Below are 15614 nucleotides of genomic sequence, written 5' to 3'. Positions count from 1 at the left end.
AACTACAACTCCTTACAGCCTGCATCTGTCAGGGCACGATGGGAGTTGTAGTTTCAGGGTGTGACAGGTTATGGGGAGCACTGTTTCCCAGCCAGGGTGCCAGCTGTTTCAAAACTGCCACTCCCAGCATGCTGGGAGTTGTAGTTTTGCAACAGCTGGTGGCACCCTGGCAGGGAAACAGACCTGCACCACTGGTCCAGTTTTTAGCAGGTCACAGTCACAACAGCGCCGTCCAGCAAACTCCACCCACACGCGGGTGATGTCCCATCATGGACCCTCAGCACCGGTACCTTTGTGGATGCGCTGCCACCACCGGTGTAGTGAAGAATTGTGTGCCCTGAAGAGTTCTGTGTCCCGAACAGCTGATGACAGTCACTGTGTCGAGTGCTGAGAGACTGATTGGTTGATATGGGGGGGGGGGGGGCAGTCTCGCTCTGATCAATGCACTGCTCACATTTCTGCAAACCCTACACTCCTGTTCGGGACAGAACTCTTCAAGACAATTCTTCACTACAGCAGCACAGCAGTGCTGGACCTGCTGTCAATCAAGGAAATCGTCCGCGATGTTGGCAGGATGGGGCCAGACTGGCCACTAGGGGTCCTCCTGCCTTCTGGGACATATACCAGTTTTTTTGAATGCCTTTTTTCACCATTAAATAAATAAAAAATTTCTGATGAAAGCAATTGCAAAACATATTGCTTCGCAACGCTTTATAAGAAATCAAAACTTTTTATATCTGACAGTGTCCATTTAAGGATCGGGGATGCAGGGCGTATGCATATGCCCTGCATCCCAAAAGAGGTTAAAATAAATTAAGAAATATATATATATTTTTTTTAAAAAAGGACGACCACAACCTTGCCACAGGGCCCTTGTGGTAGGCTGGAGAAGTAAAATACTGCGACATGGACAGTAAAAAGTACCACCAATTATTAATCAATATAATTATAAGAGTATACATTAATGTATATAGTCACTGATCTATTTGCATTATAAGGGGTATTCCAGCCATAAGACATCTTATGCATAGGGGATAAGATGCCTGATCTCGGGGGTCCCGCCCTCCCTTAGGCTTGCATTGAGGGGGCAGAGCGTGGCGTGACACATGGATAGAGCCATGATGTCATGATACTGCGGCCCCGTGATCGGGATTCAGCAGACCCGGAGCGATGTTTGCTCCAGAGGTGACAGGACCCCCCCCCCCCCCCCCGTGATCAGGCATTTTATCCCCTATCCAAAGGATAGGGGATAAGAGGTCTTCGGGCCGGAGTACTCCTTTAATTGTATAGCACCATTGTATCCATCTTTCTCCTTAGGAGATGAAGTTTGATCTATTGTTCACATAAAGATTTCTCTAGGAGAGGGATTAATGTATAAAGGGACTCATCTATGTGCATTATTTGTATGCTCTTATAATTATATTGATTAATAATTGGTGGTACATTTTACTGTCCATATCTGCAGTACTTTACTTCTCCAGCCTACCACAAGGGCCCTGTGGCAAGGTTTTGTTTGTCTTTTCCTATATATTTCTTAAAATGTATTTTAATTTATGTGTATGACCTTAAATTCTTGATTTGCAGTACCCATTGTTAATTTAATGTATCTGTGGTAAGGTATCCTTCAGGACCCTTATTAACCTTAGAGGACTTCCCTTCCTTTTTACATATTAGTTCACCTATTTCAGACACCTTTGAGTGTTGGTATCCTATTCCGGTTAGTTATAAGTTGCACACACCTATGTATTTTTAGATCTTGTAATTTATTTGTTTACATTCCTGCTCATTTTGGGCAGTCCTAAACACTGACTGCCATCCTTGTATAAGAAATAGCTGTCAATTAGTGGGTAAGACCACCCACTGGACTCAAACATGGAAAAGGTAGAAATGTAAAATTATAAATTACAAGCTCTACTCATTCTTTACCCACGAAATGATAAACTCAGATATAATCAATCTACTCAACTCCTTCTGCTCTATGTAATATGAAATCAGGCAGATCAGAATACATGATAAAAGGAGAGCGAGTTTCCTTTTAAAGATTAGTAAAAGGGTATCTGTCATTTCATGCTAACTATCCTGCTGACAGCCCTTATTAGGCACTGGAAAGGGAAGAGCATAAATATCCCTGCCCTCGGTCATGCACTTTACGTGACAGATAAAACAGTTTTTTTAATATCCTGTCTATGGGAAGTGGAAGTGCTATAACCCAATGCCCGGGACACGCAGTCACTGATCTATGTGCCCGATGCCCGGGCGGGTGAATTTTTCAGGCCCTTAGCCCTGCTTTGGGAAAGCAGGACCGGACCTGAAAGCCCACGACAAGCATGGAGGCACTCAAAAAGGCGTGTATGGAGCAGGCTTCGGACTCGTGCCCGCTCCATACTCTGCAGCACCCGGCTGTTTTCAGTAGCTCGGGGCCGCAGCTAATAGCCAACATGCGGCCAGCAGCCGCATGCTGGCTATTAACCCTTTAGATCGCCGCTGTCAAAGCTGACAGCGGTGTCTAAAGAGACATGTGAACGCTCCCTGGTGGGCTAGATCGCCTCCGCAGCTAGATCCACTATAGAGGTAGCCGGAGGGCTTACCTCTGTTCCCTGGTGTCTGTGATTCTGTCATTGATAGAATGGCGGACTAGGCTCTATCAATGGATCGCAGAGCACACAGATCAATGGAGTTCAATAGAACTCTTGATCTGTATGAGGAATCTAATAATTCCTCCTACAAGTCCCCTAAGGGACTAAAAGTGTAAAAAAAAAAAAAAAAATTTTTTAAGTTTTAATAAAAAAAAGGTTTAAAGACACACATTAATCCCTTCAAAAGTTCAAATTACCCCCTTTTCTTATATAAAAAACATGTATTGGTATCGATGCGTGCGTAATTGTATGAACTATTAAAATATAATATTATGAATCCCGTACGATAAATATTATATTATATATATATATATGCAAGAAGAAACAAGGTCCGGCACTAGGTTGCAAGTAAAAACTTCTTATTCTTTTATTTCAAGATTCTGCGGTACAGGGTAGAAAGTCTGACGCGTTTCGCTAAAAAGCTTAATTGTACACTACGATTAAGCTTTTTAGCGAAACGCGTCAGTCTTTCTACCCTGTACCGCAGAATCTTGAAATAAAAGAATAAGAAGTTTTTACTTGCAACCTAGTGCCGGACCTGGTTTCTTCTTGCACAAGTGAGTAGCCGGAGGCGGTACCGGCAGGTCCACGGCACAGGAGGCGAGTTGGGCGTGCACTGGGTGAGCGACTCACAAACCAGCTTTGATATAGATATAGAGATATATTATACACACACATATACATTATTTATATATTATATATATTATATATATATACACACATATACATGATACTGCAACTACAGATTATTTTGCTATATATATATATATATATATATATATATATATATATATATATATATATATATATATGTTGCAGTATCTTGTTATACCTTTTTTATTGGACTAACATAATTTTGTAGAGACAAGCTTTCGGGATTCCTCCCTTTATCAAGTCCAAAGCAAATCTAAGTTCACAAGCAGAAGACACAGGTTACATCTCACAAATATGCAGGGGTTAAGACCATAGATGTGGAGAATTCACACTAAGATGGGCCATAAATTGTCCTGCTATAGGAACACAGACATGTGGAGAGGCAGGGCAGTAATAAAAGCCTCCCCGACCCTGCCCATCATTGATTGACAGCTCTAGCTGTATTCTGACTGGACTATTGAATCCAGCGCCAAAGGTTGCAGATAAAATCTTAAAAATGTATGTCCTCAAATGCGAAGGCCACAGAAAACTGTGGATAAGGTTATGCATTTCTGCCATGTTCACTAGAAATGTAAAAAAAAAAAAAAATATGTATCCTGCATGTTTGATAAAACAACTTTAGAAGATTTTATTGGCAACATATTAAAAAGTGTCTAGTAGCTGAGGTCCTATCAATTGGAAGCACAGCTATTCCAAGCTATATCAAAAAAGGTAAAGTAAAAGGTCCAGAGAGGCCTGGCGTTCATAGTACCCCCTTTCTTCAGCTCTCACACGTCTTAATCATAGAAAGTACTGAAAAAGTTAATGTACGATTTTTTTTTCTGCAGCTTTCAGTTTCTAATTGTCTCGTGGGCAGCATGAAATCTTAAATAGTTTTTAGCTGTAAAAAAAAAAATATATAAAAAAATTAAATAAAAAGACAATATAAAGTTGGCTGTATTCAGTTCTAAACAATCTGCCAAACAAGAGAGGAGTCATTGAATTAACATGACCTCTGTAGACAGAAGAGAAGACTTGAATTACACTAAAAAATAAATAAAAAGAGGGTACTTGTTTATTGCCTGGAGAGGGCACTTATCCCAGAGAGCAGGTCATTACAAGGGCAGATTTTTTAGCTTTCACTAAAGATTACTATGACAACCACCATTTTTGGATCACATAATAAAAATCACTTGAAATCACTTTTACAACAACAGCGAGTGAAGTAATGGCAGTAAACAGCCAGCGATGCTGACAATTGTGTAATGCTAATTCCTATCATTTGGAGGGATGATTCTGCTAACAAAACACCTCCCTGATGTTATACGGAGATTATTGAAAGAAAAAAAAAATTCAACTTAAATTACCAAATAAAATCATTTTTATTTGGAAACGGCAAGTCCTCCATCAGACCTACCGTATTTGGTTCCGACAAGATTACATGCTATTTATCCTTCTGTGTCCCCACTATGTTTTCGTGCTTGTGGCATGAGGGGAACGATTTTTCATATGTGGTGGTCCTGTCCAATAGTCTACATTTTGGTCGCAAATTTTGGACCTCATAGAGTCTGTACTATCTGTGAGAGTTCCCCGGATGCCTGCCTTCTGCCTACTGGGCTGCAGGCCGAACAGGATGAGACATAAGTTATTTTGCCTTGCTCAATATATCCTGCTGGCTGTTTGAATACATATCGCAACTCAATGGAAACAATCTGTACTGAGAGTGGGGAATGTAGTCTCTAGGATCAATCTTATATTGTTATATGAAAAACTGCTATTAGGGAAGATGTAGTGGATCCTTTTACTGCTCTATGGGACCCCTGGTTGTCCTCTAACCACTGCCCCGATACGACTCATTGTCTGTCTCTTTATTGACCCCTTCTGTATATACTCCTGCAGGTGTCAGCCACTTCTAGATCACTTACGCTAGGCCTCGTTTTTTTTGCATTACCTGATAGTTGTACTTTTATTATCTACTTTTGCTCTGGATGCTCACATTATGCATATGACTTGCTTATGTACCTCAAGTCTGGTTTCTGGACTACTGTTATTTACATTTTGGAAGCTGTCATTCTGTCATGTCAATTTGCATCTATCAATAAAAGCTTCATGGTTTGACCATTAAAATCATTTTTATTTGTCTTAATTCTCTTTATTTTATTTACGCAGTCCTACTTTTCCTGGTTTGGGGCTAAATATGCCACACATACATATATATTACCAACCAGGGCTGCACAATATAGATAGATACAATAGGTATAGGCAGCACACCAAATTAGTGCAAAATAAACTAGTGTCTTTTATTCCATGATGCAGCAGAAAATGTTTTGGCGATCTCTCACCGCCATTTTCAAGTTGAGAGATTTTCGAGTCGGCGGTGAGAGATCGCCGAAACGTTGTGTGCTGCATCATGGAATAAAAGACAAGTTTATTTTGCACAAAATTTTGTGTGCTGCCTATACCCATCTTAAGAAGAACCAGGGGATCCGAGGCTCTATTAAAAGAATAATAAAATTCCATAGTGTGCAATGTGCGCTGGAGAATCCCAATGAGAGAAATGGGACTTTGCTGCAACTGGATTTCCAAGCAGAATACCAAAACTAAAGTCTGACCCACAAAATCTAAAGTGTGCATGGACCCCAAGTATGCTTCTGAAGTGTGGAAGGTAATTGGAGCATCAAAAGCAAACCAAAAAACAAACACAGGGAGAACATGCAACCAAGAGCAATATCTGTAAGGAGTTTGTATTTGAACTCAGGACTCGGTTAACCCCTGAGCCAACATGCCACCCACTGGAGTTTAAATGGCAACAAATAATGCTTTACTGCTCTTAAGCATATAATGCTGCGGCTCTCCTGATGGAAATAAATGACTAGCACTTCCAGTAGAAAGACCTCTGCCTATCTACCAATGGTAGTGGATAGAGATGAGCGAAGTTACAGTAATTCAAACTTCTCGGCTCGGCGTTTGCTGACTTTAGCCTGCATAAATTCGTTCATCTTTCAGGTGCTCCAGTGGGCTGGAAAAGGTGGATACAGTCCTAGGAGAGAACTACCGTATTTTTCACCCTATAGGACGCACCGGCGTATAAGACGCACCCAATTTATAGGTGCAAAATCTAAAAAAAATAAAGATTTTGAACCCAATAGTGGTCTTCAACCTGCAGACCTCCAGGTGTTGCAAAACTACAACTCCCAGCATGCCCGGACAGCCGTTGGCTGTCCGGGCATGCTGGGAGTTGTAGTTTTGCAACATCTGGAGGTCCGCAGATTGAAGACCACTGCTTAGGAGGTAATACTCACGTGTCCCCGCCGCTCCGGACCCGTCACCGCTGCCCTGGATGTCGCTCCATCGCTGTCGCCGTGTCCCCGTCGCTCCGGAACGTCTCTGCTGCCGGACGGGTATCCTCGCTCTCCGTCGCCGCCATCACGTCGTTACGCACGCAGACGAGGAAGGAGAGCGCCGGACATACAGGGGATCCCTGAACGGAGAAGACACCGAGGAGGCAGGTAAGGTCCCTCCCGGTGTCCTGTAAGCCCGAACAGCCCGACTGAACAGCCGGGTTAGTGTCACTTTCCCTTCAGACGCGGCGGTCAGCTTTGATCGCCGCGTCTGAAGGGTTAATACAGGGCATCACCACGATCGGTGATGTCCTGTATTAGCCGCGGGTCCCGGCCGTTGATGGCCGCAGGGACCGCCGCGATAGGGGTGTATTCGCCGTATAAGACACACCGACTTTTTCCCCCCAGTTTTGGCGAAGAAAAAGTGCGTCTTATACGGCAAAAAATACGGTAATTTATGCAGGCTAAAGTCAGAAAATGCCGAACCGTGATGAACCGAATCACTAACTTGGCTCATCTCTAGCAGTGGAAACAAGCAACGCATCCCACAGAGTAAAGATTTATTTCTGAAACTCTAAACACAAAAGAGGTACATACAAGTATGTTCACACAATATCAACTTTCTTATTCTGAAAATATTGACATTATTGCAGTCATCTAGTTCAGGGAGCTGACAGCTGAGCAGTACAACCTGACACGCACAGCTGTATCCTGGCCCTTGTATACAGCCCCTGCTGCTTACATCTGCTCAGGCTCTGCACACAGCGTGCATTCAATCCTGCTACTGTCAGACTGCTGACAGCCAGGCATAAGGTTTTGAAAACCAATCTGATTCTTTACGTCTTGAAGGAGAAATGTGTATACCACCACCTACAATACCTCTGAGCCGACCAAGAGGTTATAATCACTTGTCCTTTATGACTATTATGAACAACTGGGCTGGTTTCATTCACCAATAACCAAGTACTGTGCTAAGCTAGCTACATCAGAGCAACTCTTTCGACTGTCCCAATAGTTTGCTACAATGTATAATGTTTGCAAATCATCGCAGTGGTATTATGACGATAATCACAGAACAGAAAGCCTAAGGTTTAGTGGCTATTGTGACAAACAAGGTAAATGTTCAGTTCAGCTCATCGCTACCAATTTCTGTGCACGGGTCCGCACTCGGCAAAGTGCTGATATCCAACGCAGAAGAACGAACGATGATCCGACACCAGATGAAAATTATGCAGCTTTATTTTCTCTATCAAAAATAGACCAACATCACACAGTAAAACCGACTCCCTCCATAGTCATACACGTTTCAAGCGCATGCGCGCTCTTCCTCAGTGACGTCATGGATCTGACAGGCAAGAGCTTTTATTCGTACCAACTCAGGTGAGGAGTTATTAACTCACTCCAATCCATTCAGGTTACCTACACTTGCCCGTGAGACCTCACAACTGGACAGAGACTTCGTTTGTTAAACACACACTTTAAAAAAGGAGGTGTTATAAAATAATGATAACACTATATTCAACACCATGTACATGGTAAGAAATATTTTTTCAACCATTATGAGCAGTTATTATATTTCACATTCTATTTTCTGATATTAATGTTACAATGTTTGCATCAATAATGGAATAACAATTCCCGTCTCACATTCATGCCAAACGGGGCACGTGTGCCAAGAGTGAATTGCCAGAAGGCTTCCCTATGTTCCAACTTTCTTCTAATGCATCCTTGCCTTATGTCCAGTTTTACCAATTCGATGCCATATATTTTATATCCGGATATATTTCCACCGTTTACAGTTTGGAAATGGAGAGGCAGCAGATTTGTTCCTATTTAATGCTCCCACATCAATTAGATGTTCTAGAGCTCGCATTTTTTATTTCCGTGTAGTATATCCTATGTATTTTAATTTACAATGTGTGCACTCAATCATATAAACCGCATTTTTACTATTACAATTCATGTAGTTTTTAGTTGCATATTTTTGCTGCCCTCCGCATTTTCAAACTCCTTTACTACCTTCACATAGTTACAAGTGAGGCATATTTTATGTCCACACTTGAAAAAGCCCTTCTGTGAGAGCCACCCATTTGTATTCGATCGGGACTCCTCCACAAGGCTTGGCGACAAGTGATTTTTTAGTGTGGGGGCTTTTTTTTTTTTAAACTATAAGACACCCCTTTTCCAATATTTTGGACACTATCTCATCTTGTTTTAATATGTGTAAATGCCGTAACACTACACTTTTAATTTTATTGAAATGAGGGGAATTTGTTAACGATAAGGTTAGTTTGTTCTCAAATTCCCTTTTATTCGTTCTTCCCTGAATAAGATCTGTTCTATTTTTGTTGGATACTACTTTTTGGGCTCTATTTAATGTTTTATTTGTGTACCCTCGTTCCTTCAATCTATTTATCAGGTTGTCTGACTGTGTATTATATATTTCATTATTAGAACAATTTCTTTTAAGACAGGTTAATTCACCTACCGGTATGGCTTTTATCGTATGTGTTGGATGGTTACTATTGGCCCTCAAAACTGTATTACCTGAAATTGGTTTACGATGTGTGGCCACTGTGATATTTCTCCAACTACACTACTTAGTTCCAAATCCAAAAATGTTATGTTGCTTTTATTCATGTGATTAGTAAATTTTAAATTGTATGGATTTTGATTGATGTACTGAACAAACAGTGGTATGAGAGATTCATCTCCCTCCCAAATTAAAAGGAGATCATCAATGAATCTCCCGTACCACTGTATGTTTGTACAGTATGGATTGGCATTTGAAAAAAATGACCTGGGATTCCCAGTAAGACATCGTTAGGTTTGCTAATGATGGGGAGTGTCTGGCCCCCATCGAGACTCCACTTCTCTGCAAAAAGAACTCCCGATCGAATACAAAGTAGTTCCGAGACATCAAAAACCAAAATGACATTTTTCCAAATTCACATAATTCCTGAGTCTAATCACCATAATTCCTAAGATGGTTGTCCAAAGCATACATGGCTACTGTCCAAGGGATGTTAGTGTAGAGGGAAACTACATTGCATGATAGCCATGCATGCTCCGGACCCCATCTTCTATTTTCAAACATTTTCAGAATATCTCCTGAGTCCTTCAAATAACCGGGGACACGCTGCACCAGGGGTTGTAATAGCTGGTCCACCCACATTGATAAATGCTCCAACAATGAGCCACCACTAGACACAATAGGTCTCATTGGTGGGGGATTTATCCCCTTTTGAGTTTTGGGAAGGGCATACATTTGGATCTTGTATATAAAGATAATCTTTTTCCCTTTGGGTGATGACATTAAGGGCTAGACCCTCCTCCAATAGTTTCATGAGCTCCGTTTGAAATTTGTCTATTTTTGATACGGAGAAAATAAAGCTGCATAATTTTCATCTGGTGCCGGATCATCGTTCATTCTTCTTCGTGGCTATTTTCCCCTATCCACAGGGGTATCTGATCTGCTGGGATAGGGCATGAATAGGTTTTGCGAGAAAACCCCTGTCAATCCACTTTTCACAAATCTGACAAGCAGCACATTTTGCCAAGAGAACTAGGTGTTTGATGTACCCCACAGTACCATAAACTGAGCACTACATGGGACCAATTAGAAGAATGGCAGGTCATGACAAGTTCACCAGAGCATAAAAGTTGCCACATGTTAACAGCTCTACCCTGTCACTTATAGGCAGGAAAGGGGGGAAGGGGGGGGGGGGCAAAAGTAGGACTGCCGTCTCTATTACATCCAAGTGGCGTAATGAACATTCCCTTTTGGGAGCAGATAACGTTATTCGTGACAGTATTTGAGGACATAGTACAACAAATAAATGTAGTAATCATATGCACAACCAATGAAGACTACTTCTGAGGGCCAGAACTAGAGATGAGCGAAGTTACAGTGATTCGATTAGTCACAAACTTCTCGACTCGGCAGTTGCTGACTTTAGCCTGCATAAATTAGTTCAGCTTTCAGGTGCTCCGGTGGGCTGGAAAAGGTGGATTCAGTCCTAGGAAAGAGTCTCCAGCTCACCGGAGCACCTGAAAGCTAAACTAATTTATGCAGACTAAAGCCAGCAACTGCCGAGCCGAGAAGTTCGTGACGAACTGAATCATTGTAACTTCGCTCATCTCTAGCCAGAGCACAAGAGATTAGTTTAAAACTATTACTGTGTTTGCTTAAAAAATAGAAGGGGTGGTTGGTTCTTTTTATGTAAACTTGTTACTCCTTTGCTAATAAAATTTCTTTTGAATTTGAAAACAAATAAATAAATAGAAGGGGTGGCAAGAACCTCCACATGCACCTATTTGTGTATTCCTGTAGAAGTAACATCTATGCTGTTGCTACAGTTTTAGGAGCAATTAAATGTGGATGTTATTTCTGTGATGACAATACTAATTAAACAGTCCTACAGACACATACTTTCGTCTCTCTTCTCTCCATTTATTGATTTCGTCAGGTGTATCCAGTTTTATTCTCTTGGCTCCAGGTCCGTGCATCTAGAATCATTAAGTACAAGTTAAGTTGGATATGAGAGTACAGCCAGCTCGCTGATAACTTAGAGATGCAATTTGAGAACTATGCAGATTGCCTTTCTAACATATTAGAAGAGGGTTTGCACCTCTGGCTAGTGGTTTACAATAAGGGAGCTGCATAAATAAGGTTAAAGAGGACATGTCTTGGCGTCATTACAAAGCTTAGGTGAGACTTGATTACATATGTTTTCCTAGTATGTCGATCACCCGTTTTAACTTTCCTGAGATATAGGGGCCTATAGTTCCTCTGATGAATTCAGCAATCTATCAGAGAGGCGCAGACTTTGAAGTAGGATTGAATATGTAGGGAGTCTTTTTTTTAACGCAAGAAGGGGTCCTCTTTAGCAGCTATTTTTTTTTACTGTATGCACTCAGTACAGGCCTGACTACACTTCCCTGCCATTACATATTCACACCCCCCACCACCATAGTCACACTGACAACACCTATTATAATAAACTGCTGTATCCACATTGCAAATGAATAGATGCATAATTTCCTGCATGTTTCCTTCGCACTAAGAGGAGTTCTAATGGAGCAGGGCTGCCACTCCTCCAATTATTCCCCCTAGATGCATCGGCCACCTCATCGGGTAGAAAAGTGGTTGGGAACCCAGGGGCTCAACATAGGTTTGGGACCCAAACCTAAAACCTGTCAGACACTTATGACAAACACTGAGGCTGTTTATGACATGTCCACAGGATTTGCCATAAGTGGGAATGTCTCTTTAGCAAGAATTTGAAAAATTATGCACAGCCCTTCCCAACATATCTAAAGCAGTAGCGACAGAGGACATTGCAGAGTAGTACTGAGCAGGATAAGTTATGATGTGAGATAACACTCACTACAAGCTGCAGCTGTGTTCCTGTGTCTGTCTGCCTGTCTCTAGCTAATTCCACTTCCCCCTTCTCCTATCCCCTCTCCAATGATTTCTATGATCAGTTAGATTTGAGCAGTTTAAAATGGTGTTTAGGTGGGAGGTTCACTAGGAAAGGAGCCTGATAAGTAGAGAAGGAAAAATGTTTCTGCGCTTGTACTGCTGATTTATGCAAAAGTGTTGTACTTATTTAACACAGCACATATACACATACATGTACTTGCTGGGTCTAGAATTATAGTGCCAGACAATACTTTACAAAAATGTAAAGTTTTTTTTTTAAGCCAAAACCAGAAGTGGATCCAGTAGGCATGAGAAGTATAAGTCGTTGCTTTTATTTTTCATTACTTCAAATCCACTTCTGTCTTTGGCTATAAAAACTACTACAAAGTGTGTGTTTTAAACTCTCCCTCACCTCACTGTACCCAAACAAATAAGACTACTTCATGCACAACTTACATTTCTCCAGTGAAATTGTACCAGCTTCTCGTGGGCTCTAAAATTGCAGTCTTCTTCTTGGCACTGTAAGTTTAGAAAATTAGAATAATGTTCGCATGACACTGGCTTATTAGTATGCCACATGGCTTTATTTATTTTTTTAACCATACATTTTGATAGGATTTTACAATGTTTAGTTCTATTAGACTGTAATTGCAATAAGGGAAAAATTAGATAGGACTAGTCATTGAAGGATGAAAGGATGCAAGCATGCAACAATAGAATGATCCTCTATCCCAATTGGGATCCTCAAAACAAAATAAAGCTGTCAATAGAGCCCCTGATGAAAGTTCTTCTATTATTAAGGCCAACTAGCATAAAGAAAAGCAACAACATTTTAACCTACACAAAACTAACCAGCTATTGGGCAGGTTAAAACGTTGGGGCTTTTCAGTAAACTATATTGGACGCTATAAAAGAAGAATTCTCAAGGATTTTTTTTGTTCTTTTAGATCTGTTAGACATATTGCTATTTGCACACAGGGAACCATTACTGTGTGTATTGGTCTTTTTGCCAGTTTTTATTTGGATTAAAAATAAAAAAAATAAACACTTGATAAAACAGAAAACTGTCACACACCCACCTGTGTTACAAAGAACACCGGCACAAACCATTTGTTAGTAAAAAGGTACCTGTACTTTACAAACCCTCCTGTGGTTTGGTTAGATTAACCCCTTCAAAGTAGCGACAAGGTGATTTTACAAGTCTTGTCTGGAGATTAACTTAACAAGATTTGTTTTTGCAAGAGCCATAACTTATTTTCCCCCCACCTACAGTGTCTTATGAAGGCTTTTAATTTGCTGAACCCATTGTATTTTACAATAACACCCTCTAATATTACTATAAATACTGTGGGGCAAAACTGATAAATATAACTGATAGATATGTGTAAATCATTCTTTGGGTCAGTATGATTACAGCGATAACCTGGCCAAATAGATTTTATTTGGTTTTACTACATTTGAAAGAAAAAAAGGCAAAAGGCAGGTTCTCAAGGACTACTCTGTATGTGTTGTCAGGAATGAGAGTGGGATATACAGTGGGTTAATGTTGGTAGGGCCTAATAGGTGTGAATCAGTTAAGTTAATTTGAATATTAATGTAAATAAATATTAGTAACTGAATGTATGAGTGAGTGTTCTGTAGTGTGGGTCAATTGGATTAACTAGTATAATCAATTATAATAGCTGAAAGGAGAAAATATATATAGTATATATGTGTATAAAAGAATATGAAATGTATGAAAATATAAAAAGAGCAAAAGCTAAAATTGAGGAAAACTATGAATATCAATCCACAATAATACATTCACGTAATAAACTTGAATAAAATAAAAAAATAAAAATCAGGAAAAATACATAAAAAGCAAGGCATCCAATACACACACCCATCGAACTATAAAGAATATACTATCCCGGAAATAAAAATATATAATAAAGAACATTTCAAACCGGCTACACAATATACAATACCCACCAACAATAGAAATGCTGCACTCCTACAGACACCACAAATCCATAAGATTTTTTAGGACATGGAACATACCATCAAAAATACCCACCGAATTCATATCAGGACAAACAAAACCAAAAATATGGAACAAGAGGACAAACATACAAACGTTTTAAACAAAAAGGAAGAGACCTAAACGAACAGGACCAACAGTGAAACCACCATTACTACCTCAAACAAGGGACAATAATCACAAAATAAGACACCTCCCCAGGAACAAAGAAGGAACAAAATCCCTGTATTAGCCCAAATTCATCAGACAAGCCAGGAAGAGGTAAGAAACAAGACACCAGAAACAAATTCAAATATACCATCAACCGTAAACACAACAAGAGGAAATCGAAAAAGAGAACTAGACAACGGAAATGCATTAATAGACCTAGACGAGACTCCAATTCGGAAGAAAATAAAAGAATGGAGAAGAACAACGAATACAGGACACAGCAATAATTAGAGTTGGACGGCACTAACAGAGGACCAACAAAAATTATTAAAGGATTAAAATTTGCCCCACATGTGGAGCTAAAATTCGACATCTACATGGGTATAGAAAAGTTTATATGGAACCTGAGCCTGAAGAAATATTTAATTGAAGAATCTGATTGAAACAAAAACAATGGAAAGCCACTACATACACTCAGATTTCAAATAAAAAAAATAAAAAAATCAACGTTCTATCCTACCCAGGAAGCGAGTGGAGAAATGAATGCTTTTAGATTTGCCGTAACAAATTAAATCAGAAATCTAAAAACCTCCATAAGCAAGCCGAAAAGTAATCTAACATGAAAAGAAATCTCAGCAATTAAGCAACTTCAAGAAAAACAACTAGATTACTAACCGTCTGGCAGACAAAGGGGGAGCTATTGTGGTATGGAATACAACCAACTATATAAAAGAATGTTATAGACAATTATAAGATCAGGAGACATACAAACATTTAACAAAAGACCCGACACTGTAGTATACAAAACAATTGGAGGATCTATGTACGAAAGCACTTAAAGAATTTTTTTTTATCCAAGACTGAATTTGACTTTCTATTAAAGCACTAAAAAACACTATTTTATTGTCTACTAAAAGTACACAAGCACTCGACAGAACCGACTGGCAGACCTATAGTCTCAGGGATTCAATCCCTCACTTTAAATTTGTTGCAGTACGTAGAAAAATACCTGCAACCATATGTGAAGAGAATACCATCCTATTTGAAAGATACAATGGACACAATTACCATCGCAGAGAACTTACAATGGCAAGAGGGCTGGATACAGGGAACCTTAGATATCAGTTGTCTTTATACATGCACCAACCACGAACAGGGGATACAAGCGTTTTTTTTTTTTTTTTTTTTTATCTGAAGTAAGAGACCTCCCACCAGCTCAGATTGTTTTTTTTCTTTCTTTTTTAACAGAGTATTAAATTAATTTTAACCCACAACTATTTTTGCTTTGACTAACAATTTTTTTTTACCTGAAAGTCGGTACCGCCATGGGGGCCAGATCTGCGCCGAGCTACGCAAATCTTTTTATGGGGTATTGGGAAAATATTTTTGTGACCCACTTACTTAGGCAC

The 15614-nt window shown here is 40.0% G+C and overlaps 1 protein-coding gene across 3 annotated transcripts in view; it reads right to left on the bottom strand.

Annotated features, from left to right (window-relative positions):
- The window catches only part of NUFIP1 (nuclear FMR1 interacting protein 1), a 33355-nt gene that overhangs the window by 10597 nt on the left and 7144 nt on the right, over window positions 1-15614 (bottom strand). For all 3 annotated transcript variants that reach the window (XM_056555419.1, XM_056555420.1, XM_056555421.1), the window contains 2 exons: window positions 12492-12554; window positions 11043-11119 (listed from right to left, as the gene is read on the bottom strand). In XM_056555419.1, the coding sequence (XP_056411394.1) occupies window positions 11043-11119; window positions 12492-12554 (140 nt within the window). The remainder of the gene's footprint in view (window positions 1-11042; window positions 11120-12491; window positions 12555-15614) is intronic.

This window comes from Hyla sarda, chromosome 2 (assembly GCF_029499605.1).
Source record: "Hyla sarda isolate aHylSar1 chromosome 2, aHylSar1.hap1, whole genome shotgun sequence".
In the NCBI taxonomy this organism is placed as follows: domain Eukaryota; kingdom Metazoa; phylum Chordata; class Amphibia; order Anura; family Hylidae; genus Hyla; species Hyla sarda.
This window is presented reverse-complemented; position numbering and strand designations above follow the sequence as displayed.